Source organism: Ursus maritimus, unplaced genomic scaffold (genome assembly GCF_017311325.1).
Source record: "Ursus maritimus isolate PB19 unplaced genomic scaffold, ASM1731132v1 scaffold_14, whole genome shotgun sequence".
NCBI lineage: Eukaryota > Metazoa > Chordata > Mammalia > Carnivora > Ursidae > Ursus > Ursus maritimus.
The window spans coordinates 269,192-296,671 of NW_024423786.1; the positions used below are offsets into that span (position 1 = coordinate 269,192).

General features: G+C 48.0%; 1 protein-coding gene across 2 annotated transcripts in view; it reads right to left on the reverse strand.

Annotated features, from left to right (window-relative positions):
• The window catches only part of ALDH1L1 (aldehyde dehydrogenase 1 family member L1), a 115,711-nt gene that overhangs the window by 12,766 nt on the left and 75,465 nt on the right, over nucleotides 1-27,480 (reverse strand). For both annotated transcript variants that reach the window (XM_040628350.1, XM_040628352.1), the window contains 8 exons: nucleotides 20,370-20,517; nucleotides 17,746-17,865; nucleotides 16,332-16,459; nucleotides 12,559-12,709; nucleotides 11,324-11,394; nucleotides 7,411-7,516; nucleotides 5,904-5,991; nucleotides 662-755 (listed from right to left, as the gene is read on the reverse strand). In XM_040628350.1, coding sequence (XP_040484284.1) covers nucleotides 662-755; nucleotides 5,904-5,991; nucleotides 7,411-7,516; nucleotides 11,324-11,394; nucleotides 12,559-12,709; nucleotides 16,332-16,459; nucleotides 17,746-17,865; nucleotides 20,370-20,517 — 906 coding nt within the window. The remainder of the gene's footprint in view (nucleotides 1-661; nucleotides 756-5,903; nucleotides 5,992-7,410; nucleotides 7,517-11,323; nucleotides 11,395-12,558; nucleotides 12,710-16,331; nucleotides 16,460-17,745; nucleotides 17,866-20,369; nucleotides 20,518-27,480) is intronic.

Below are 27,480 nucleotides of genomic sequence, written 5' to 3' on the forward strand. Positions count from 1 at the left end.
AGACCAGAACCACGGAGCACGCAAACTCCCCTCGCTGAACTGATGGGGAAACTGAGGCTTGGGAGGGTCAGGGCTTGGGCCCAGTCCTATCATGAATTACTGACAGAGCCAGGAACACAACCCCAGCTGCTTGAGGCAGGTCCAAGGAATAAGAGATGAGAGGATGTTCTAGAACAGGGCTGTCCAGTAGACTAGAACAAACACCTCAAATACCAGCCATATATGTAATGGCAATTCTTTAGTAGCCACTAAAAAACTAAATTAAATTTTAGTTTTAAGGGAAAACCAAAAAGAAACCAATGAAATTAATTCTAATATATTTTATTTAACCCAATTAATAAAAAATATCATTTCAACTTGCAATCAATGTAAGAAGTTATTAACGAGCCAACTTCTATACTAAGTTTTCAAAATCCAGGGGACCTTTTACACTTGAAGCACATCTCAATTCAGAGCAGCTTTGTCCCACTTGTGCTCGTGGCCCCAAATTGCACTGAGTCTTCAGCAGCCCCCTGGTCTGAGTGTGCTCTGCAGAGCAGCTGCACCAGCCTCACCAAGGGCTTGTCAGAAACCCAGACACAGAGTCAGAACCTGCATCAAGCTCACACACAGCACTGTCCACATCCCAACACTGTGACCAGGGGTGCCCTCACCCACCTACCTCTTCATGATGTGTTTTCCCACCTCTGTAGAACCCGTGAACCCAATTTTTCGCACATCAGGATGGTCTGAGAGTCTCTGGCCAACCAGCGAGCCTGTAGGTGAGAGTGGGCAAGGGGGTCAGGGTGGCTGCCAGGTGCTGAGGGGGAGGTATAAGCTCTCTGACCCTCCACACACACATCTCAAGGCCAGAGCTCTGTGCACCCCAAGTGCTTAGTGCCCACAGTGCCTGGGGCTCACTGGGCCTTGTTGCCTGCCACCGGCAGAATTGTGTCCCCTCAAAATTCATTATGTTGAAGTCCTGACCCCCAGTACCTCAGATCTGACTGTATTTGGAGACAGGGTCTTTAAAGGGGGAATGGGATAGGCTGGTGATGGGTAGTAAGGAGGGCACGTATTGCATGGTGCACTGGGTGTTATACGCAAGTAATGAATCATAGAACTTTACATCAAAAACTAGCGATGTACTGTATGGTGACTAACATAATATAATAAAAATATTATTAAAAAATAATAAATAAAATAAAATCTAAAAAAAATAAAAAAATAAAGAGGTGATTAAGTTAAAATGAGGCCATCTTCTCCTTCCTTCAACACACACTCTCGCCTCAGCTGATCTCACCCTGGCTCACCTCTTCAAATGCCATCTTCATACACATCATCCTCTAAATCTGTCTGCAATCTGGATCCATTTGTGATTCCTCTGACTGCTCACCACCTCCACTTGGATGTCAAACAGCCTCTCAAATTCAACAAATTTGAAACCAAACTCTTAATCTTTCCCCAGACGTGCTCCTCCTCCAGGTTCTCCATTTCAGTAAACAACCTCTCCTTGCAACCAGTTGTTGAAGCTAAGAACCTGGGAGTCGGTCCTGACATTTCCCTTCCCCACCTTGTCAACTGCCCAGTCCTGGGCTCCTCCACCCACCCAGTCCCTCCATTTCTGCTTCTCCCCTGCCTCCAAGCTCATAAAACTTCATGTGCCCAGGTGCACCTGTGAAGATTCTGGTTTAGTAGGTTTGGAGTGAGATACTTGCATCCTCTCTATATAGTTAAAGTTCTATACATGGTTAAAGCTCTAAATATAGTTAAAGCTCTCTAAGTGATTTTTTAAAGATTTACTCACTCATTTAGAGAGAGAGAAAGAGAAAGCATGGGTGTGATAAGGGGCAGAGGGAGAGAATCTTCAAGCTGACTCCCCACTGAGCACAGAGCCCAACACAGGGCTCCATCTCACAACACATGAGATCATGACCTGAGCCAAAACTAAGAGGCAGACACTTAACCAACTGAGCCACCCAGACACCACAGCTCTCTTAAGTGATTTTGATACTAATTCCATTCCACCATTCTTGTTAAAAAGAAAATAACTGTTTGGGAAAGAAATATTTGCAAAAGATATACCTGATAAAGGACTGTTATCCAAAATATACAAAGAGATCAACGATAAGAAAATAAGCAATACAATTTAAAATGGGCAAAATATCTGTACACACACCTCATCAAAGAAGATATACGGATGGCAAATGAATATACGTGAAGATGCTCTACATATATCATTAGAGATCGCAAATCAAAACAACCATGACACACTTACTAAAATGTCCCAAATCCAAAACTCTGACAACACCAAATGCTGGAGAGGATATGGAGCAACAGGAATTCTCATTCATGGTTGGAGGGAATGCAAAATGGTACAACTGCTTTGGAAGACAGTTTGGCCATTTCTTACAAAAGTAAACATAACCTTACCATAAGATCCATCCATCACACTCCTTGGTATTTACCAAATGAGTCAAAAACTTGTCTACATAAAACAGATAGATGTTATTAGCAGCTTTATTCATAGCTGCCAAAACATGGAATCAACTGAGATGTCCTTCAGTAGGTGAACAGATAAATAAATTGTGGTACATCCAGACAATGGAATATTATTCAGCATTAAAAAGAAATGAGCTATCAAGCCATAAAAAGATGTGGAAGAACCTTAAATGCATATTACTAAGTGAAAGAAGCCAATCTGAAAAGACTATATACCATAAGAGTCCAACTATATGACATTCTGGAAAAGGCAAAACTATGGAGACAGTAAAAGATTGGTGGCTGCCAGGGATTGGAGGGAGGGAGGGAGGGATGAGTAGGTGGAGTATAGGGAAATTTTAGGGCAGTGACACTATTCTATATAATACCACAATGGTGGAGGCATGTCATTATACATTTGTCATAGAATGTACAACACCAAGAGTGAATCCTAATGAAAACTATGGACTTGGAGTGATAATGATGTGTCAGTGTAAGTTTGTCAATTGTAACAAACCTACCACTCTGGCATAGGATGTTGATAGCAAGGGAGGCTGTGTGCATATGGGGATATGGGGTATATGGGAACTCTCTACACTTTCTACTCAATCTTTCTGTGAACCTTAAACTGCTCTGAAAAATAAAGTGTATTTAATAATAATTATAATAATAATAATAATAATAATATCACTGTTTTAGGCTATCAAAGAAATATATATAAGAAGGTATCATATATCGGATTACAAAGAAATTCTCCATTTTAAAGGTTTTGTTTTTAAGTAATCTCTACACCCAATATGGGGCTAGAACTCACAATCCTGAGACCAAGAGTTGCATGGTTCACTGAATGACCTGGCCAGGTGCCCCCAAAATTCTCCATTTAAGAAAGCAGAATGTTTACAAGCTATTATGGGTTAGATTCAGTCCTCCCCCCATTCATATGTTGATACCCTAACCCCCAGTACCTCAGAATGTGACTTTATCTGCTACCTGGTTTGTGGTACTTTGTCATGGCAGCACTAGCAAACTAATACACACCCATATTCTCTAATCATGACATTAAAAAACTAAAAATTTAAGAACAGAATTTTAGAAAAAAAAAACTTGGAAAATTTTTTAGCCTTTTTACTTACTGGGTCAGAGAAGATATCAAAACTACAGTTTCATGTTATTTAAGAAAAATAAAAATAAAGGAGACAAGATGGCAGAGGAGTAGGGGACCCCATTTCAACCAGTCTCCTGAATTTAGCTGGATAGCTACCAAACCATTCTGAACACCCATAAAATCAGTCTGAGATGAAAGAATATATATCTGGATCTCTACAAGCAGAAAAGCACTGCTTTTTGCAAGGTAGGAAGTGTAAAGTTGTGAATCTGCAGGGAGATATCAGAAGATAAACAGAAGGGGGAAGGGAGCCTCCATAAGTTGGCACCAGGAAAGTGATATAACACCAGAGCGCAAGATTAGAACCGTTAGAAATTTGCTCTAGAGAGCGACATCCCTCTCTGAAAGGGGGTCTGGAAATGAAAAGGCAGAATTCTAGGTAGAGCATCATGGGTCAGGATATGAGAAGACTCAGAGCCAAAGGGGCTTCCTGGACAAACAGAGTACCTGAGCGGTGGAGCCAGGAAGCATCTTATGGTCAGCGAGACCAGGAAGGGTCCCTCAGCTCGGATCACCATAAACTGCAAGCTGGGTCAATTGAGAATCGCTCTTCTCTTGGGCAGCCTGAAAACATCAGGAGCCTGTGCCCACAAACAGGCAAAAACTCGCAGAGTGATAGAAGCCAGAAAAGGGCTTTAGAGTAGCGCTCAAACAGGATCCAGGAGCTGTGGGGGGGCACACACATGAGCCTGCAGTGCTTGCAGTTTTGGAAGCATAAAGGGCAGGGATGCCCCTGGCCCCAGGATGACCTATGAGAGAATCACTGTAGGTGTGCACCACAGGAGGCTGCGGTTTTCAGCAGCATACAGACACAGAAACTTTGTCCTAGGTTTAGTGAAGAGAGCAGACTGTGATTTCTCTGCTCTGGGCCAGAGATTTGGCTGTGGCCATTTTTGCTCTGACACTTGGAAGGGACACAGAAAGCTGCCGGGGAACAAAAGCACAGAAGACCGGTTTCCACGGAGCCCATCCCCCCAGCAAGGGGCAAGGCAACTCTGCCCAAGCAGGGTTGCCTAAGAAACAGCACAGCAGGACCCTCCCCCAGAAGAAAGGCTAGAGGAACAAGAAGACGACAACCCTATGGACCCCATAAGACTGTAAAATCCCAACACCAGGAGAAAATAGTATGGTGAGCTCCAGGTGTTGTCTCATGGCTTGTTTATTTTTCATACTAAACTCTCTTTTTCTTCTTTTTTTCTTTCTCTTATGCTTCTCTGTTTTTTCTTGTTTCCTTTTTCTCATTTCAACTAGATGTTTATTATATCAACTTATAATTCATAGTAGCTTTCTAACTTGTATTTTTTCACACCTACTTTGTTTTATAGACATATGCTTGTCATTTTTTCACTATTCAATTTTACCCTTTTATATATACTAGTTTTACTTTCATTGTAATTTTAAGAAGACACACAGACCAAAATACACCCAGGAACAACTGAAACACCCTGATTTGTCCACACGGAGAGATTATAGCACCCCTTCCTCTCACCACCCCTTTAAAAAAATTTTTTTTAAATCTTATAAATTTTATTCTTGTGTTGCTGCAACATGGACGGCACTGCAGGAGATAATGCTAAGTGAAATAAGTCAAGCAGAGAAAGACAATTATCTAATGGTTTCTCTCATCTATGGAACATAAGAACTAGGAAGATCTGTAGGAAAGGAAAGGGATAAAGAAAGGGGGGTAATCAGAAGGGGGAAGGAAGCATGAGAGACTATGGACTCTGAGACAAACTGAGGGCTTCAGAGGGGAGGGGGGTGGGGGAATGGGATAGGCTGGTGATGGGTAGTAAGGAGGGCACGTATTGCATGGTGTACTGGGTGTTATACGCAACTAATGAATCATTGAACTTTACATCAAAAACCAGGGATGTACTGTATGGTGACTACATAATATAATAAAAAATATTATTATAAAAAACAAAAAGCAATTCATGTAATAGCTCACCAGATGCTCTAAGCCTAGACAAATTCTCTCAAACTTTCAAGGGCAGATAATTCCCAAGTTACTTAATTTATTCCAGAGCACATATATACATACAAAAATGGAAAACATTTGGAGAAGCATTTGAAAGCTAGAACACTTCCAGGTGTGTGTCTCTCCCACCATGGAAGAGGGTCATCTCCCCACCAGGCTGGCCACCCCCACTGGATCATTGTGCCCCCGGTTGCTCTGCCCGACTAACTTAAATCATGCAGCAAGCCCTATTCTGACCAAGTATATCTCCAGCTGCCTGGAGCCCTGGCTCCCCCAGATGCCCATGTCCACATCCCTTACCAGATCCCAGGAGGATGTTGACCACACCCTTGGGAATGCCAGCCTTCAAAGTCAACTCTGCAAACTTCAAGGCTGTGAGTGGGGTCACCTGAAGAGGCAGGAAAGAAGACTGGGTCAAGAGGGATTGGGAAGTGGGGTTCTGCCTTCCTCTTCCAGCATCCTAGGCAGCAAGCAGGGAGAAGCAGTCATGGCAGGAAGACCTTCCAGAGGAAGCCCCATCATAGCGGGTACTGCCAACCCAGCCAGCTTCCCCACAGCTCCAGTGGAAAGCTGGGAGTGAGGCCAGCTACCTCACATACTTTCTAGTGCCTTCTCCTGGCAGGCTCCAGCCATGTGGCCCGGCCTGGCCCCCTCCTGAATGTTCATACCTCCTTCATTCAGGGAGTGGGGAGTCCCGGGACTGCCTGGAAGTACCTCAGTGGCGGGCAGTGGTCTGTGCAAGATTCTCACTGCTCGAGGCCATTCCTTTCCCCTTGACTTGCCAGCAGCCATTCCGCTTCGGGCCCAGGTAATTTTCCTTGTAAAGGTTGGATTGTGCCCCACCCACCATCAGGCCTCAGAGCCGCCACACCTGTGGGGTGCCGGTCCTGGGAGGGCACAGGCCTGTGAGCGGCTCTTCCAGGGAGAAGGGCCTGGATGTGTACACAGCACCCCAGTGTTAACGGGGTCACCTCAGAGGGTTGTTGTGGTGCTCAATAAGCAAATATATGCGATTTTTTAGTCTAATTTGTTACGTATTAAATTTAGTCTAATTTGTTACGTATTAAATTTAGTCTAATTTGTCACGTATTAAAATGCCTTAGGAGTGCCTGACTCAGGGCGAGTACTGTAAATGTCAACTATTGTTATTGTTGGTTTTAATTTACAATACTTTTGGAGCCAAACTGCCCCAAAGCACCAGGGGAGCAAGAGACCTCCTGGGCACTGTCCAGAGCCACATGACGGAGCACCTTGCCTTCAGTTCCTAACAACCCTGGGGGCAGGCAGGGGAGGGGCTGCTCCTGCCACGACACAGAGGAAGAAGCTGAGGCTCATGTGGGCCGTGTCCTCATCCCAGGGGGACCCTGCTCAGGCCCTTCCAGCCTGTTTGAGTGACCCTGAGGTCCTGCCTCTGTAGCTTCTCTATGAGGGACTGGGCTTCAGTCTCAGAACATGAGGCCTGGACAAGGGTTACCAAACAGGGTTTCTGCTCCCCCAAACCCAGAGTGCTGGCGTCTGTGGAGAAATCCCTGACTGCTCACCAAGCAGCTGCAGGGACAGGGTTGGCTAACCTGACTCAGCCACCCTACGCCGAAAGAACAGACTCTGCCTACAGCCCACACTGGCCTCTGCCACTGTGAACAGGGCCCACAGAAGGCCAGGCCGCATTAGCAGTACCCCTCCTCCCTTGAGGAGAAACCAGTCCCGGGTGGGCAAAGGGGCCAAGAGGCCACCTGTCTCCTTTATAGGGTGCTTGCCAATACCCTTTATAGCCCACAGGCCCTGCCCAGAACACACCCACACCCACCTGGGCAGGCTTGATCACCACTGTGTTCCCAGCAGCCAGGCAGGCAGCCGTCTTCCAGGACAGCATCATCAGGGGGTAGTTCCAGGGGATGATGATGCCACAGACCCTGCCAGACCAAAGAATGGGACCCTGTCTCTCCACATAGCCTGGGGCCCAGACACCTGCCAACGGGGTCCTCTCTGCCCAGCCTGACACCCACTCCACTCCACTCCACTCCACTCCACTCCACTCCGGGCTTCCTGATACGGAGCCAAATGTCCCTTTAGAGTTAGCTTATGCCTGCCTTTCCAGTCCCTCATGGGGCAGTATGTTCAACCTGGGAGTAGCTCCTCTTCCCAGCAGGGCATGATGGCAGGGAAGTTTCTGATGGGAACTGTGAGACCTGCCTAGGAACAGTTGAGTAGGGTGTGACACCAGGCAATGGGGAAGGTGACAGCAGGCAGGGCCTGGGAGAAGGCCAAAGACTACATGGGCAGTCTGAGAGGGTACGGGAGAGGGAGGGGATCACATAATGGGCCGGGAGGAAGTGGGTGAGGGTCTTCCTAGGCATGAGGCCAGGGGTCAGTCCCATGGAGAGAAGGAAATAGTCAGCCTGGGAGGCCCAATAAGGCTGGCCAGCTTTGCATTAAGAGATGGTACCGTACCCAGTGTCCGTGCACCCCTCAGCCCCAGAGAAAGCCTGTGCTGAGCAGTGTCTCCATCAAGGGGAGGCCCCCACAGTCCTGGGGCCTAATGATGACACGTGTTGTCCAGCAGGCACGCGGCCCTGCTTTTCCCTGACTCCTGTGAAATGCAGCGCACTGTCTTCCTCAGTGTCAGACAGTCACTGAGCACGTCCGCACAGCGCTCTGCACGGGCTACATGACTTGTTTCCTCCATCTCATATTCTTGATCACCATCACCATCGGAGTGTTTCCCAAACAGATGACGTCTTAGCTAAACCCAGGCAGGGGGAAGAGTGTGGATAGGCTGAGGGCAGGACAAACTGGGGGCCGGCACACCTCCTGGGAGCAACGGGGCGCACTGTGGGGTTAGGAGAGCCGCTCCCACCCTCCGTGCACCCAGCAGGATGAGGCAGTGGAGGCGGCACAGCGAGTGTTCCCAGGGAAGGGGGTGAGGTCATAGCGCTGTGAGCGCTTCCAAGAAAAAAAGACGTCAGGGAAGTCCCACTGTCATGGCTGATCTGTACTCCCCAAAATTCACATGTTAAAACCCTAAGTCCAGAACATCCTTATCTGGAATTAGGGTTGCTCCAGATGTAATTAGTTAAGATGAGGTCTTACTGGAATAGGGTGGGTGCCTAACTCAAAACGACTGATGCCTTTATAAAAACAGGGCCATGTGAAGAGACAGACACCCAGAAGGAAGACACCATGTGAACCTGAGGGCAGAGGTCGAGAAACACCAAAGATTGCCGGTAAACCCCCTGAAGCTAGGCAGATTCTCCCTCACACCCTCAGAAGAAACCAACCCTCTGACACCTGAATCTGGAACTTCCAGCCCCAGAACGCTGAAACAGTAAATGCGTGCTGTTTGAGCCTCCTGGTTTCGGTACTTTGCTACGACGGCCCTAGCAGACTCCCACACCTGCCAATATAGGGAAAACCTCCCCGCTCCCCCAACTCCCTGGGAGGTTCAGCATCAGTGTCGTCCTCAGTCTGACGGGACGGACTGCCTGAGAGGCGTCTGGAAGATCACTGACCTTACAGACCCGTGTGACTGGCAGCCAGTGTTCATCTGGGCCCTGGGCCCCCCGCCCAGCCCTCTCATAGCCTGACGCGGGAGGAAGGGACTCCAAGCTCTCTGGCCCTGCAGGGCTCGGCTCCACACTCTGACACCTTGGCTGGGTAGTTCTTTGTTGTGGGGGGCCGTCCTGGAGCACTCCTTCCATCTCGTGTCCTCTGGGGGAAAGGCTGGGTGGGCATCCCTGCCCTGGAGTCCGTGCCGTCCCCCCCAGCCTCGCCCCTCTCTGTGGGCTACAGGAGCCCTGGAGTCCGTGCCGTCCCCCCCCAGCCTCGCCCCTCTCTGTGGGCTACAGGAGCCCTGGAGTCCGTGCCGTCCCCCCCAGCCTCGCCCCTCTCTGTGGGCTACAGGAGCCCTGGAGTCCGTGCCGTCCCCCCCAGCCTCGCCCCTCTCTGTGGGCTACAGGAGCCCTGGAGTCCGTGCCGTCCCCCCCAGCCTCGCCCCTCTCTGTGGGCTACAGGAGCCCTGGAGTCCGTGCCGTCCCCCCCAGCCTCGCCCCTCTCTGTGGGCTACAGGAGCCCTGGAGTCCGTGCCGTCCCCCCCAGCCTCGCCCCTCTCTGTGGGCTACAGGAGCCCTGGAGTCCGTGCCGTCCCCCCCAGCCTCGCCCCTCTCTGTGGGCTACAGGAGCCCTGGAGTCCGTGCCGTCCCCCCCAGCCTCGCCCCTCTCTGTGGGCTACAGGAGCCCTGGAGTCCGTGCCGTCCCCCCCAGCCTCGCCCCTCTCTGTGGGCTACAGGAGCCCTGGAGTCCGTGCCGTCCCCCCCAGCCTCGCCCCTCTCTGTGGGCTACAGGAGCCCTGGAGTCCGTGCCGTCCCCCCCAGCCTCGCCCCTCTCTGTGGGCTACAGGAGCCCTGGAGTCCGTGCCGTCCCCCCCAGCCTCGCCCCTCTCTGTGGGCTACAGGAGCCCTGGAGTCCGTGCCGTCCCCCCCAGCCTCGCCCCTCTCTGTGGGCTACAGGACAGGGTTTACCTGCACCCACAGCCCGCTCTCCAGACAGGGGCCTCTCTCACCGGCAGGCCGTCCTTCAGGACCTGGTGTGTTCATCTGTGCTCATTTCTGTTGATCCAAATGACATTTGAACCCATTCTCCTTCTGAAACCCTCCCACACTCTGCTCTGCGGGAAGCCGAGTGCCTCTGACCACCATCCATGGGGCTGTCAGGTCCCTGCTGGTGGGTCACAGCGTCCCCACACCGTAAGGGGCACAGAGCAGGTGGGGGTGCCTGCTGGGTGCTGATCACATTGGGCCTCTGACCCATTTTAGGTGATTTTAGAGGACATTCCTCAGTGTGCTTTCCTCACGCACGTTTCTCTTGGAGCTGTTCCCTGGGGTCCCCCTAGCTCTGCCCCATGCCTTCACACAGCTGCACACCAGGCCCTGGTAAGGATGCCACAGAGCTCAGCAGGGGCTGTGCCCGGTTCTGCTGTCAGGGCTCCAGCATAGCTGCTCTGAGCACTCTCGGGCCAGTCTCCTGGTGCACCTGTGTCAGTGAGCCGCCACAGCTGTGCCTTGTGGCGGGGGTGCATTTGGGGACTGAACAGTCACTGCCAAGCTGCCTTTCACAGGGTGGACCCCCGCCACCACCCCAAGGCAGTGTGAGGGGGCATCTCTCTCCCTAGGCCGTTGGGCCATCTGATGGTGAGGTGAGGCCCCTCACTGCTGGGTGTAAATCATTTCCCCAGTCCCTAGTCTGTTCTCTGTGCAGTGGACACTTGTCTTTCTCCTGTGCAGCACCGGTCCCTATCTTTGCCGATTTCTCTATTACTTTTTCCTGTTCCTTGATGCCGTGTAGTTCTTTGTTTTTATGCACATCAGCATTATACTCTTTTCAGATAAAATTTTCAGGTGTATCCTCTACGAGCCTGACTGCTACAGGGTTATTGAGGGGGATTAAGTAAAATTATACTTATAAAGTCATTAAAACGGTGCGTGGCACAGAGCAGGCACCTTGGAAGTGAAAGCTGTTTTATTTGCTAGAATGTAGGTCCCCTGAGGATAGGCATTCTCATCAGTTCTGATCACTGCCGTATCTCCAGCACTTGAACTGTCTGACACGTAGTAATTGGTGAATAAATAGACGTTGGATAGATATGTAGAAAGGGGATGAGCGCCCACACAACGTACCATATGAAAAGCACGTCTGGTGAATCTTAGCTCTGTGCTGTGACTCACCCAATAGGCTCCTTCCTGGTCAAGGTCAGGTTGCGGTTCGGTCTGGCGTGGTTGATAGGGATGGTGGAGCCCTAGAAGAAGCACAGAGTGGGGGGTCACTGGGAGGGGCTCCATTGTTTCCTCACCTATTTCCGCTGGGCAGCCAGACTGTGCCTGGAGCTCAGAATAGAACAGTCTTGTCTGTGTCCTGAAGCTTCCATGAACCAGACAGGTAACAGACCAAAACCTTCCAGATTATGCCCCTTCCAGGGGCATCTGAGGACTCCATATACAGATGGAGTGGGCAGCCAACAGGTGCAAGGTGCCTGCTACACTGAGCCTGGCAGAGTCCTCAGATGGGAAGCTAGTCCTGGTACAGGTAAGACCTCTGGCTTTGACACTGGGGCAGAGAAGGGGGGAGTGGGGTGCCAAGTTGCCTATGGAGGCCGTGCTAGCCCAGGAGGCCCCAGGTGGGGGCCAGCTCCAGCCAGCAGTGACACAGCAGCCGGAGGAGCAGAAGGTGGGCCTTCTATCACACCTACATCCCTCAGCCCCATGGAGAGGACAGAAGGCGTGAAGCCCAGATCTGGTAGAGATCCCATGAACCCCTCGGTGATGGGTGTCCCATCACTGCCTATGGTGGACAAATCTCTGAAAATGGCTCCCATGGTCACACTCTGATCCCTGGGATCTGGGAGATGGTGAGCTACTCCTTCTGCAAAGATGCGGAATGGCACAGTTGACCTTAGGAAAGGGACATGATGCAGGTGTTCTCAGCATCACCTCAGAAACCCCCACAAAGGCAAAGTTTTCTCCAGTTCATGGCAGAGGGATGCCAAGCCTGAGGACAGCAAGGGGATGGAGGGCTGGGGCAAGGGCCATACCAAGGCCTGCAGTAGCTGAGAGCAGCCCTGGCCAGCAGCCAGCAAGGACCTGGGCTTCGGTCCTGCATCAATAGGAACTGAACTCTGCCAACACCTGAATGGGCCTGCACACAGGGTGTCTCCAGAGCCTCCAGATAAAGCCCAGCCTGGCCACACGCTGACACCGTCCTTGTGAAACTCTGGCATGGAACCCAGCCCAGCCTGCCTGTACTTCCCATCTGCAGAAATGTGAGCTGATAAATGGGGTTGTTTTAAGCCAATAAGCTGTGGTTGCTTGTTATGCAGTGTGCAGGCTGAAATACTGCCCTGAGTTTCCTGCTGGGCCCAGCCTGCCTGTATGAACTCACTTGGTGGTAGGAGCCTCAGCCTCACCTGAATTTTGTCACACCAGCCAGCAAAGTAGCGGAAGGTCTGGATGGACATGCCCACATGGGTCTTCAGGGCCAGCGTGTAGACAGCACCTGCATCCAGAGCCTCGATGGTGGCCAGCTCCTCCTGATGCTGTTCCATGAGGTCTGCCAACCTGGCCAGGGGTGGGGGGGGCGGTGGGGAGAGGAGAGAGATGGGCTCAGGCCTGGAACAGCCTTGCCTGTTCTTTCAAGGCCCTTCTTCAATGACTCACGGCCTCTGCCACACTCCAATGTGCTGACTTCCATTTCCCCATCTGTGAGATGGGGCAGTAAGGTTTCCTTTGCTGGATGAGTGTGAGAATGGTGCCCTTCTGTCCCTCTCTCCTCTCTTTTCCTTTCTTCCTTCCTAAAATATTGATGGATTAACTACTTGATAATGATGCTTACAAATGATCCCGCAAAACAGTCCCTCTGCCTCTGTAATAAGGAGGTCACCATTCCAAAAGGCTACCCTCTCTGTCGCTGGACAGCCTTGACCAGGGGAGAGCATGTCTGGCTTCAGGCACCAGCTGATCCGGTGGAGTGCACCCCCAAGGATGGCATCTGCAGAGGGTGGGGGCGGTGAGGGGAGAGATTCAAGGGGAGGTACATGTACGCAGCCCTCCTTAAGCGTGAGCGCTCTGAGAGCCAGTTGCCCTCCCATGCTTCTGGTGGGTATGCTGCTATGGGCAGCCTGGGAATTAGGACTCTGCCTCCTTCCCTGAATAAGGGAGCTCAGGGAACAGGGTGTCCCCGAGGCAGGGTGGACAGGGGAAGATGGGGACCACAGACCTAGAGCAGCTCTCAGTCTTGCACACACGGGAGCTCTGGCCCAGAAACGGCTCTGGGACCAAAGCCTGCAGAGCTGCTCCTCTCTGCACACAGCCATGGCAGTCTTAACCCCCAAGTACATATTCACACTCTCTGGGAAGCCAACCCTCATCCCACATCAATCACATCTCCCTGCAGTGTCCTCCTGGCACCCTCCATCTTTCTTCAAACCTTGCCTGACTATTATAGATACCCACTTAGACAAGTATTCCAGTACTGTCTGCCTCTCCCTGAGGGCTGGGACAGTATTTGGTCTCCCACCCCCTCCTACACCCACGGGCACACAGTCAGCATGCAGCACAGGGTTGGTGAGTGAAACTGGACCAAACAGACCCAAGCAAGGAAGTGGCAGAGCCACACCATTACCAGAGGCAGTGACATACCTAGGTGATTCTCTAGTTAAGGATAACAAAGGTGTACATCACTTTTTGAGAACTATTTTAGACCAAATAAGGAAAACACCATGTTGCGGCATTTCAAGGACTAGGGTTTCATCAACTAGAAAAACAGATGTGCCAAAGGTACAAATCCATATGATGAATAAGCCAAAGATGGCCTCTGTGTATTGGCCCTCAGGTTGTTCACAACTTCGTCATAGAGTGAAACCTGTCAGCTCAGAAGCTTGCTGGAGACACGTTTATGTATCCGATTATTTTAAAAATAGTCCAAACAAGCAGACTTTCAGCCATTTAGAGCCTTGTTGCTTTGCATCCTCCAGGAACCTCACTCGACGGCCATCACCATTGGTGAGATGGGCCGTGCAGTTGTAACTGCTGTCCTTCCCATCCCTCTGACCCCAAGACTCCTGTTCTGCTACTGAGCAACACTGCCAGGACACTGGAGCCCCCTCCCTGATCCCCTGACCCCAAGAGTTCCCTTGCACCCCTCCCATTCTGAGTAGGGACCCTCCACTACAACCTCTGGAGGGTCTCCCACTGTGGGGGCACCACCCCATGAAGCCTGTTGCGTGTTACTACTTCTCATGGTCTCATCAGCCCCAAATCCCTCCAACTCTGCCAGACAATGTCACATGCACGTGATGTGGCCGTGTCCTAAATCCCTAAAGTAACTATCACCCGAGCACACCATTTGAGAGGCTCTTCAAGGAGAGCTGAGTGGGACTGTTCTACTGTCAACTTTGTTAAGCTGCAGTTCTGCCTCCTCCGAAGGTCCTGTCCCCAGAAAGTGCAAGTGGGGAAAGCAGGGGAAGCAAACTCCATCGACCCACAGGTCTGCAGGATGGACATGAGGAAGGGGAAGTGTGGGGTGCCAGGCAGGTTTGGCCTGGCTCCCCCTGATTCCCTAACAGCAGCATGGGCCACTATCACATTCTTGGCTGTGGACTTAAGGAAGTGTCTGAAGGTGACAGCTTCTCACAGACTCCCACCAGCTCTTGGTGGTCCCGCTCTGGCAGCTGGGGACATTGGCTCTCCAGGTTCCTCAGAGGCTCCTTCTTGTCCCTCAGTGGTTCTTGGGGCCTGTCTAGTGACCTTCTCTAACACTCCTTTCTGGATCTTTCTTCCCAACTTATCCATACAATGCATTCTGTATTCCATAATATCTATCCATGGTGGTCCTATTTTCCTCATTGAACGAGGGGCTGCTCCCTCCTGGACCAGCAATGGGCACACCTACACCATGGGGACTGAAAGACTTCATGAGGCAGGGACTGGGTTATTAGGAACTCTGAGGCCTGGCCTTGAGATGTGTGTCCAAGCAGTCCAGGTCTCTACTTAGAGCTGTGAAGGGACCAACCCTTCACTGTGGCGTCCCCAGCAGTGTTATTATGGAACATGCCACTAGATGGCAGCAGAGCAAAGAAAAAAACTCTCCTGGGCCAGCACACTCTACCGCAGGAGTCCCTGCTTCAGGGCCAGAAGGCTCTGCATCATAAGCCTGGGCTTGCACGTTTCAGTTTTGCCTCATCTGGGGGCTCTAGGAAGCCAATGGCTTCCTAAATTGATGGGCTCTTCAAGGGGTCTTGAAGCTAATTTGAGTTACGGCAGGCTGGGTGCACCCCGGCCTGCCCCCAAACCTCCCATCTCTATTCCATTTTGAAACCATACAGGTCCCCCTCTCTGGTTCGCTGTGCTGGGGGCTGTTCGCTGTGTTTGGCCTCTGGAATAGAAAAACATGGCATTCTGACTGCAAGGCCAAGACGGGCCTCTCTCCCACCAGATGACAAGCACAGTTGGACCACATCATGACCAGGCTGTATGCCTGACAGCTTCCCCAGCCTTTTCAACACTGCTGAGGTCCTCCACCCAGCAACCCCCTTTTGGAAACATCACCCCACTTCCTTGGGGGTGGTTGCTCCCCCCTCGCTGGGACCACTTGGTTCTAGGGGAGCAGTATCTCTCCTTCAGGTCTCATTCCCACCCCCTTCTCCTAAGATGGAGCAACCCCAAGTCCTTCCCTGAGATTTCTGATGGAACTAAGGGGAGAAAGTCCCTTCTGCCCTGGTTTTAAAAAAGGGGGGGGAGAGTGTGAGATTCCAGCAGTCAGGGTCAAGCTGAGCAAAGACCAGCAGACAGAACAGGCCCCATCCTTCCTTTGCTGGCTTCTGCATAAAATAGCCCTGATTCCCCCTCTGGTCCAGGCCACTCCAGGTAAATGCTGTACCTGTCTGCGTCTGCCCAGGACCATCTGTTAGTTTTGCCAGCTTGCTGCTCTGATCTGATTAGCACCTTCACGTTTGTACCTTCTCATCTTCTATCACACTGTCCCCTCCACCGAGGACACCTTTCCCTTCAAGGCTACTTGTGTCTGGCAAAATCCCTCCTGCCTCTCAAGCCACTTCCTCTGAGAAGCCTTTTCTGAGCCTCAGGCCTTGCCTGCACAAACGTGTCCAGGACCCCACCTCCTCCTGGCAGGACCAAGCATGTAGCCCCTACCCAAGCTGAGAGGTGTTTGTGGGACTCTCACCTGTACAGGAGCCGGCCCCGGTCCCGTGCACTGATCTTCCCCCACAATCCGTTCTCAAAGGCATCCTTAGCGGCAGCCACTGCCTTGTCAACATCGCTGACTTGGGCCAGGGACACCTGGCAGATGACCTGTGGTGGAGCAGAGCTGTAAGGCCCTCCCTGGACTCCGTGTACACAGAAGCCCCACAGCACCCACTCCCCTGGCCACCTGGGAGGGCTCAGAGGGGATGGCTGGCTAACAGGAGGGCCTGGAAGGGTGTGCACAATGAGGAAAGGCAAAGGCCTTCAGAGAGACCTACTGTGTTTCCATATATCAGGATCCTTCTTTTCACGTGCTACTGAGCCCAAACGGGGCAACAGACTCAGGCTGCATCTACAAGGCTGAGGATCAGCTTAGTGTTTTCAAGCCGAGAATAGAAGCCCATTAATTTAGTGAGTCCCAGGTGGAAGGTTTATTTAAGTGAAATACTCTAGACAGACAGGGGCGGAACCATTCCTGTCCCCCGTCCTTGCTCTGTGTCCTGACAGTACCCACATGCACCACAGGGCAGGCCCCCACACTTCCTGCCACCTAGGCTCGGCCAAAGGGAAAGCCAGGAGGAGACAGAAGTAGGAGGGGCAAGACCAGCACCTTGCTGGTTACCACAGATAGGGTGAACCCTCCCTGCCCAAGGGCCCAGCACCCAGGCAGCCTTGTTCACACAACCTCCCTTCTGGGATTCTTAAAACACACCTCGAGGTGGTGACAGTTTCCAATTTCTGCCTGAGGGCACTGCATCCCCTTGTGTGTGTCCTCATACCCTGTCTACCCTTTTGTCCACCACTTTCTTTAAACTCCCTTCCAAAGACCCATTTTGGGTGTGCAATCTGTTCTGTAGGCCCTAAGGGATGCTATAGGGTGGGGCAGAATGGAAAAGTGTCAGTATGCACCTGTAGGAGTTAAGTGTTGTTTCAGGTAGGTGTGTGCACAGAGAATACAATATGTGTACTGGGTCATGACATAAGAGGGTCACAGTCAAGACAGTCTGATAAACATAGGATTCAAGGAAGAATTCCCCAAGGGTGGGGTGTACGCATATTCAAGAAGGTAGGGGCCAGGCTAGGGTTATTGTTGAAGTGTGGAGGAGGGAATGGCTTCATTTCCTCTTTGGGGCATGGGGGGCTGGTTTAACTCTGTCCCATTCTCTGAAGCATGCTCCAGACTTTTAGAGTCCTCCTGACTCCCTGCCATTTCTCCCTTCTGGGCCATTCCTGTAGGGAGGACTGGAAAATGACTGCAACCCTTTTGCATCCAAGCTCTGGCCCCTGTGGGCCAGAATCCCCAGATGCCGGGGTGGCGGGAGTAGATGGGAGAAAAGGCCATGGGGTAAGTAGGGAGGAGAGAGGGTAGGAGGGGGTGATAGGCTTGCACTCACAGTTCCATCTGTCGGGTTGATGGTCTCATAGGTCTTGGCACCCTCGGCATCCACAAACATGCCCCCAATGAAGAGCTGGTAGGGCATTTGGAGGGTCAGCTTGTTCACTGTCTTTTCCACCTGGGAAGGGAGTTTTTGCAGGTGTTAGTTGCAGTGTAGATTCTTCACAAGGTGCATCAGAGACAGATACAAACCCACAGAGAGACACAGGAAACACTCACAGACAGATGGTAACCACTTGTGCACACCACACACACACACACGCACAGTGCCACCGGGGCCAGGGCTCGACGCCCCTCAGCCTTCTCAGGTCTCTTGCAGAATCTGGTCCCACTGCCTTCCTTGGCCCAGAGAGCTATTATGTGCACAGTGGTGGCAGCTGAGTGATGAGAAGAGATGGCACAGAATCTGAGGCCAGACTTCTTGGGCTACACACCAGTCCTGCCATTCATTCGCTGTGTGCCCTCGGACTGGCTGCCTGGCCTCCACACACAGGAAGCGCCAGCTGGTAGACAGGCACTTGAGAGTCACCAGACATGACACCAGCTCCACTGCTCACTTCCCCAGAGACCTGAAGTTTCACACTGAATGGCATCTTCTGGAATGTCATTCCTCTCCTGAAATTTGTTCATCAGTCATCTGTCCACAGTCCCAAGGCCAACCTGATGTTCATCCTGGCTACCTGGCCACTTTCTTCATCTTTTGTTCCAAACAAACTATCCCAATGCTAAGTCCTATGGGAGCTGGTAGCCTACCAAGACACCTCAGGACAATTTTTCAAGAGTTTGTTTTAAAAATAAATCTGAGGGGTGCCTGGGTGGCTCAGTCAGTTAAGTGTCTGCCTTCAGCTCAGGTCATGATCCTGGGGTCCTGGGACTGAGCCCTGCATCAGGCTCCCTGCTCAGCGGAGAGTTTGCTTCTCCCTCTCCCTCTGCTATTCTCCCTGCTCATTCTCTCTCAAACAAATAAATAAAATTATATATATATATATATATATATGAGCAATTACATCATTACACTTCCATATATACAAATTGAATGTACAGGATCACTTGTTTTGCTTTTTAGGAAAATATTCCCAATTCCCCATTCTCTTTCTCTCTCTCTCTCTTTCTCACCTCTACTTCCCTCTCTCCCTCTCTTTCTCTCCCTTTTTTGTCAGTTCGACAAAAGGAATTTAATGCAGGCAATTGGTTGCACAGGTGATGAAAGAGCTGAGAGGCCATGAGTCAACCCAGAGATTGACCCAGAGATTGTCAACAGCAGGAAGTCCCAGCCATTACTAAACTAGGACAGGGAAGTGGTGGTACCAGAACTAGGGTCTGGAGTCTCCTAGGGGAACTAGATTCCTGGCAGGGTGATCTGGCAGGGGCTGGAGCCATGGCAGAGATGAGGCCACTACTGGGAAGAACCACCAAAGGAGGAGGGTGAGAAACACACTGTACACTGTAAAAGTCTCTTCTTTCTCTCCCTTTAATTATGATATCGTGTCTTTCTTTCTTTCTTTTTTTTAAGATTTTATTCATTTATTTGACAGAGAGAGAGACAGCCAGCGAGAGAGGGAACACAGGCAGGGGGAGTGGGAGAGGAAGAAGCAGGCTCCCAGCGGAGGAGCCTGATGTGGGGCTTGATCCCAGGACCCCGAGATCACGCCCTGAGCCGAAGGCAGACGCTTAACGACTGAGCCACCCAGGCGCCCCGATGTAGTGTCTTTCTTCATCTCTTATTACAGTCTTTGGTTTAAAATCAACCAAGTTGTTTGTTTGATATGACAGTTAGAGTTTGTCTGGTATAAGGACTGCTACTCCCGCTTTCTTTTAATTTCCATTAGCATGATCAGTGGTTCTCCAACCCTCACTTTCAATCTGGTGGTTTCTTTGGGTTTTAAATGAGTCTCTTGTAAGCAGCATATTGATGGGTCTTATTTTTTTTATGCATTTCTTTTCCATTCCTTTTAGATTTTTATTTATTTATTTGTCAGAGAGACACAGAGAGAGAGAGCACGAGCAAGCACGAGCAGGGGGAGAAGAAGGCAGAGGGAGAAGCAGGCTCCCCGCTAAGCAAGGAGCCCATCGTGAGACTTGATCCCAGAACCCTGGGATCATGACCTGAGCCAAAGGCAGATGCTTAACCAACAGGCATCCCAGTCTCTTCTTAATACCCTAGTCTCAGGACCCCTGGGTTGTTTAAGCATCCAACTCTTGATTTTGGCTCAGGTCATGATCTCACAGTTGTGAGACTGAGCCCTGTGTCTGGCTCCATGCTGGGTGTGGACCGTGCTTAAGATTCTCTCTCTCCCTCTCCTTCTGCCCCTCCCCACCCCGCTCATGTTCAATCTCTCTCTCAAAAAAAATTTTTTTAAATAAAAAAATACATCCTAGTTTCATGTCTTCGGGGTGAGAATTTGTTCTGTAGATAACAATTTCCTCTGTTGTATTTGCCTAACTGCGCTGGCATCCTCAGGGTATCCAGGGTTACCAGGGAGAGCTTGGGACACTGAAAATGGGCTCTTAGATGCCCTGGCTTCCTCATGTCCAGGTTTCCCCCATGTGTCATCGTGGGCGCACAGATGTCAGTGTCTGAGGGATCTACAGGGCCAAGCCCATGTGGGGGCCTGAACTCACATAGTCAATGATGCACTCGCTGTCTTTGTCGTCCCCTCGTAGCTTTCTCACTAATAGTTGGACGAAGTCCCCGAAGGTGGTCGCCATGTAGACATCCTCATTTTCTAATTCTAGTCCATCACACAGCTCCTTCACTTCCTCAACCAGTCTGTAGAAAAGAAGATGGGACAGTGGGATCATGCGAAGAGGTTTGGCAGAACTGCATCATTGTAGTGGCAGAGGTTATGGGGCCAGTTTCCCAGAACGGACCTTCATCTCAACATCCAAAGTGTGAGTGTTAGTTTAAAACTAGGGTTCAGAAGGCCCCGGTTACAAGTTCTGGCTCCAGCACTTACTAATTTGTGACCTTGGGCAAGTGAAAAACTCCTCTGCACCTTAGTTTCTTTGCTGCAAAACTGAAATAGTAATAGCTCCCCCACCAGTTTCTGATGAGTAAATGACACAATCCACATGTTGGTAACAATAATCAATATGCGGTTAATAACGTTCTTTGAAAGACATTGTTAAAAGAATGAAAACACAAACCACGCATTGGGGGAAATATTTCCAAATAACATACCTGATAAAGGACTTGTATTCAGAATATATAAAGAACTCTCAAATGTCAATACTAAAAAAAAAATCCAAATAAAAATGGGCAAAAGATTGAACAGATGTTTCACCAAAGAAGAAATAAAGATGGCAAAAACATATGAAAATATGTTCAACATTGGGAAAATGAAAATTAAAATGACAATGGAATATGTCTACACACGTACCAGAATATCTAAAATTAAAGTCTGACCTCAGGGGGAGGAGTTAAGATGGCAGAGGAGTAGGGGACTCTAAGTTTGTCTTGTCCCATCGATATAGCTAGATAGTTATCAAATCATTCTGAACATCTGTGAAAGCAATCAGAGATCTGAGAAAAGAAATGCTGCAACTTTACAAGTAGAAAAGTAACCACTTTTTGGAAGGTAGGAGGTGCGGAGACTTGAACTGGGGTGATATATCTGAGGATACAGTGGAGGGGAGGGAGCCTGCTTAAGGAGGCTACCTCAAAGTGTTGTAACTAGCAGAGAGCAAAGTCAGAGCTAGAATTCTGCTACCATGGGGTATGTCCCTGACTTAAAGATGCTCAGGTGGTGAAACAGGCAGAATCCCAGGTGGGACAGGACGTTCTCAGGATCCCCAGGGTCAGAAGAAGAATGGGGGTGCCTGTGTGTGGCAGAGTTCCCAGGCACAAGAGTGGGGAAGCCAGCTGAAAACCGTGACTCAAGGCGCTGGCTTTCTGCTCTGTGTTGCCATGAACTGTGAAACGCTGCATGGTCATGTGACCACTTTCCTGTCAGGGGTCCAGCAAAGGCAGAAGCATGGTGAGACCCCTGTCCATCCCTTGGGAGGAACAGCATGGGTCTGTGCTGCAGGGGTCCATAAAACTTGGAGTTTTGAAATTTAGTCGTGTGCCCAAGATAAAATGCTCAGTCACAGGCCTGGTAAACACAGAGTTTGGGCTGAAACCAGGGAGAGGAGTGATTGACTGCTTTTCTGTAAGGGCTCACTGAAGGGTGGGGGGTGTGAACTTTCAGCTTCTTTCTTACTTTGGGATCTAGCTTCTTTTAACAAGCACACCAAAACACACCCAGGATCCAGTTTGTTGTTTCGTTTTTTGTTTGTTTTTGTTTAGTTCTGTTTTTTTGTTTTGTTTTTTCTTTTGTCGTTATTTCTCTTTTTCTTCTTTTCTTTTCTAAACCAGATATCAACACAGAGAAATTAACCCCAACGGAGGTAGTACTTATTGCCAGGGATTTAATCAATATGAATATAAGTAAGATGTCTGAACTACAATTTAAAACAATGATTGTAAAGATACTAGCTGTGCTTGAAAAAAATCAAAGAAGACACTGGAGAATCCCTTACTGTAGTGATAAACGAATTAAAATCTACTCAGGCCAAAATTAAAAATGCTATTACTGAGATGCAGTCCTAAATGGAGGCTATAAAAAGGAGGATGAATGAATCAAAAGAGAGAATCAGTGATATAGAAGGTAAAATGATGGAAAATAAGGAAGCTGAAAAGAAGAAAGAAAACTATTAGATCATGAAGGGAGACTTAGAGAACTCAGTGATTCCATAAAGCAAAATAATATCCAAATAATAAGGGTCCCAGAAGAGGAGAGGCGGGAGAAAGGGGCAGAAGGTTTATTTGAGCAAATTGTACCAGAGAACTTCCCTAATCTGGGGAAGAAAACAGGCATTCAAGTCCAGGAGGCACAGAGAACACCCCCCTCAAAAGTCAATAAAAATAGGTCAACATCCCAACATATAATAGTGAAACTTCCAAATTCCAGAGATAAAGAGAAAATCCTGAAAGCAGCTCAGGGCAAGAAGTCCTTAACCTACAAGGATAGACACACAGGCCAGTAGCAGACCTGTCCACCGAAACCTGGCAGGCCAGAAAGGACTGGCATGATGTATTCAATGTGCTAAATGGGAAAAATATGCAGCCAAGAATACTTTATCCATCAAGGCTGTCATTCAGGATAGAAAGAGAGATAAGGAGTTTCCAAGACAAACAAAACCTAAAGGCATCTGTGAACACAAAACCAGTCCTGCAAGAAGCATTAAAGGGGATCCTTTGAATGAAGACAGAGCCCAAAAGCAATTAAGACCAGAAAGGAAAAGAGACAATCTATGGAACAGCAGCTTTACAGGTAATACAACGGCACTAATTTAATATCTTTCAACAATTACTCTGAACGTAAATGGACTCAATACTCCAGTGAAAAGACATAGCATATCAGAATGGATAAAAAAAAATAAGACCCATCAATATGCTGCTTACAAGAGACTCATTTAAAACCCAAAGAAGCCACCAGATTGAAAGTGAGGGGGTGGAGAACCACTGATCATGCTAATGCAAATTAAAAGAAAGCTGGAGTAGCAGTCCTTATACCAGACAAACTCTAACTGTCATATCAAACAAACAACTTGGTTGATTTTATTTTTATTTTATTTTTTTAAAGATTTTATTTTATTTATTTATGTGACACACAGCCAGTGAGAGAGAGAACACAGCAGGGGAGTGGGAGGGGAAGAAGCAGGCTCCCAGCGGAGGAGCCTGATGTGGGACTCGATCCCGGAACGCCGGGATCACGCCCTGAGCCAAAGGCAGACGCTTAACGACTGCACTACCCAGGTGCCCCAAGGTTGATTTTAAACCAAAGACTGTAATAAGAGATGAAGAAAGACACTATATCATAATTGAAGGGTCTATGCAATGAGAAGATCTAACAACTGTAAATATTTATGCCCCTAATGTATGAGCAACCAAATATATAAACCAATTAATAACAGAATTAAGAAGCTCATTGATAATAATACAATAATAGTAGGAGACTTCAATACCCCACTCACAGCAATGGACAGATCATCTAAGCAGAAGTACAACAAGGAAACAAGGGCTTTGATTGACACAACGGACCAGATGGACCTAACAGATATAGGTAGAGCATGTCATCCTAAAGCAGCAGAATACACATTCTGGAACATTCTCCAGAAGAGATCACATACTGGGTCACAAATCAGGCCTCAACTGGTGAAAAAAGACTGAGATCATACCATGCATATTTTCAAACCACATATAATGCTATAATGTGAAGTCAACCATAAGAAAAAGTTGGGAAGGACCACAATACATGGAGGTTACAGAACATCCTACTGAAAAATGAATGGGTCAACCAGGAAATTAAAGAAGAATTTTTTTAAAATTCATGGAAACAAATGAAAATGAAAACAAGGAACACTTGAGATGCAGCAAAGGTGGTCCTAAAAAAGAAGTATATACCAATACAGACCTTCCTCAAGAAGCAAGAAAAGCCTCAAATATAAAACCTAACCTTAGACCTATGGAGCTGGAGAAAGAACAGCCAAAAAAGCCTAAATCCAGCAGGAGAAGAGAAATAGTAAAGATTAGAGCAGAAATCAAGAGAACAGTAGAACAGATCAATGAAACTAAGAGGCGGTCCTTTGAAATAATTAATAAGATTGGTAAACCTATAGCCAGACTTATCAAAAAGAAAAGAGAAAGGACCCAAATAAAATCATGAACAAAAGAGGACAGATCACAACCAAAACTAAAGAAATACAAACAAACATAAGATAATATTATGAGCAATTATATGTCAACAAATTAGGCAATCTGGAAGAAACGGATAAATTCAAAGAAACTAACAACACTGAAAAAGGAAGAAATAGCAAACCTGAACAGACCCATAAATGGCACAGAAAGTGAATCAGTAATCAAAAATCTCCCAACAAAAAAGAGTTCCAGGGCCAGATGGCTTCCCAGGGGAATTCTTTTTTTTTTTTTTTTTTTAGTAATTTTTAATTATGTTATGTTAGTCACCATACAGTACATCCTTAGTTTTTGACATAGTGTTCCATGATTCATTGTTTGCATATAACACCCAGTGCTCCATGCAATATGTGCTCTCCTTAATACCCATCACCAGCCTATCCCAATCCCCCACCCCCTCCCCTCTAAAGCCCTCAGTTTGTTTCCCAGAATCCATAGTCTATCGTAGTTCATTCCCCCTTCTGTTTACCCCCCCCTTCATTCTTCCTTTCCTTCTCCTACTGATCTCCCTGTTATTTCTTATGTTCCATAAATGAGTGAAACCATATGATAATTGTCTTTCTCTGTTTGACTTATTTCACTTAGCATAATCTCCGGTCCCGTCCATGTTGCTGCAAATATTGGGTAATCATTCTTTCTGATGGCTGAGTAATATTCCATTGTATGTATGGACCACATCTTCTTAATCCATTCGTCTGTTGAAGGGAATCTCGGCTCCTTCAACAATTTAGCTATTGCGGACAATGCTGCTATGAAAATTGGGGTTCATATGGCCCTTCTCTTCACCACATCTGTAAATACCCACTGGTGCAATGGTAAATACCCACTGGTAAATACCCAGTAGTGCAATGGCTGGATCATAGGGTAGCTCTATTTTTAACTTTTTAAGGGACCTCCACGCTGTTTTCCAAAGTGGCTGTACCAACTTGCATTTCCACCAACAATGTAGGAGGGATTCCCTTTCTCCACATCCTCTCCAACATTTGTTGTTTCCTGTCTTGTCAATTTTTGCCATTCTAACTGGCATAAGGTGGTATCTCAAGGAGGTTTTGATTTGAATTTCCCTGATGGCTAATAATTTGAACATTTTTTCATGTGTCTGTTAGCCATTTTCTATGTCTTCATTGGAAAAGTGTCTGTTCATATCTTCTGCCATTTCTCTGTTCATATCTTCTGCTCATTTTATGATTTATTTGTTTCTCGTGTATTGAATTTGAGAAGTTCTTTGTAGATCTTGGATACCAGTCTTTTAACTGTAGTGTCATTTGCAAATATATTCTACCATTCCGTGGGCTCCCTCTTAGTTTTTTTGACTGTTTCCTTAGCTGTGCAGAAGCTTTTAATCTTGATGAAGTCCCATGAGTTCATTTTATCTTTTTTTTTCTCTTGCCTTTGGAGATGTGTCATGAAAAAGTTGCTGTGGCCTATGTCGTAGAGGTTGCAGCCTATGTTCTCCTCTGTGATTTTAATGGATTCCTGTCTCACATTGAGGTCTTTCATCCATTTGGAGTTGATCTTTGTGTATGGTGTGAGAGAGTGGTCAAGTTTCATTCTTTTGCCTGTAGCTGTCCAATTTTCCCAGCACCATTTATTGAAGAGGCTGTCTTCTTCCACTGCATGTTTATCCTTGCTTTGTTAAAGATTAGTTGCCCAAAGAGCCGAGAGTCCATTTCTGGGTTCTCTATTCTGTTCCATTAGTCTATGTGCCTGTTTTTGTGACAGTACCATGCTGGTGCCAGATAGCATTGAAAGTGTAGATAGCTCTGGGTAGCATGGACATTTTAACTATATTTATTGTTCTGATCCATGAGCATGGAATATTTTTCCATCTTTTTGTGTCTTCTTCAATGTCTTTCAAGAGTGATTTGTAGTGTCTAGAATACAGACCCTTTACGTCTCTGGTTAAGTAAATTCCGAGATATCATATGATTTTTGGTGCTACTGTAAATGGAATGGATTCCCTAATTTCTCTTTCTTCAGTCTCCCTGTTCGTGTATAGCAATGCAACTGATTTCTGAGCATTGATTTTGTATCCCGCCACATTACTGAATTGCTCTATAACTTCTAGTAGTTTGGGAGTGGATTCTTTTGGGTTTTCCATATAGAGTCTCATGTCATCTGCAAAGAGAGACAATTTGACTTCTTCTTTGCCGATTTGGATACCTTTTATCCCTTTTTGTTGTCTGATTGCTGTTGCAAGGACTTCTAGTACTATGTTGAATAATAATTACATGAGTGGGCATCCTTGTCGTGTTCCTGATCTTAAGGGAAAGGCTTCCAGCTTTTCCTCATTGAGAATGATATTTGCTGTAAGCTTTTCATAGATGGTTTTTATGATTTGAGGAATGTACCCTTTATCCCTAAACTCTGAAGGATTTTAATCAGGAAAGGATGCTGTATTTTGTCAAGTGCTTTATCTGCATCAATGGAGAGGACCATGTGGTTCTTGACTCTTTTCTTGTTGATGTGATCTATCACACCGATCGATTTGCAAATGTTGAACCACACTTGCATCCCAGGGATGAATCCCACTTGGTCATGATGGATAATCCTTTTAATGTACTGTTGTGTCCTATTGGATAGGCTCTTGTTGAGAATTTGGCGTCCATATTCATCAGGGATATCAGTCTGTAATTCTCCTTTTTGATGGGGGTCTTTGCCTGGTTTGGGGATCAAGGTGATACTGGCCTCATACAATGAGTTTGGTAGTTTTCCTTCTGTTTCTATTTTTTGAAACAGCTTCAGCAGGATAGGTATTATTTCTTCCTTGAGTGTTTGGTAGAATTCCCCGGGAATCCGTCAGGCCCTGGACTCTTGTTTTTGGGAGGTTTTTGATCACTGCCTCAATCTCTTTGTAATTATTTGGTCTGTTTAAATAATCAATTTCTTCCTGTTTCAGTCTTGGTAGTTTATAGGTTTCCAGGAAGGCATCCATTTCTTCCAGGTTGTTTAATTTATTGGCATAAAGCTGTTGATAAAAGTTTCTAATGATCC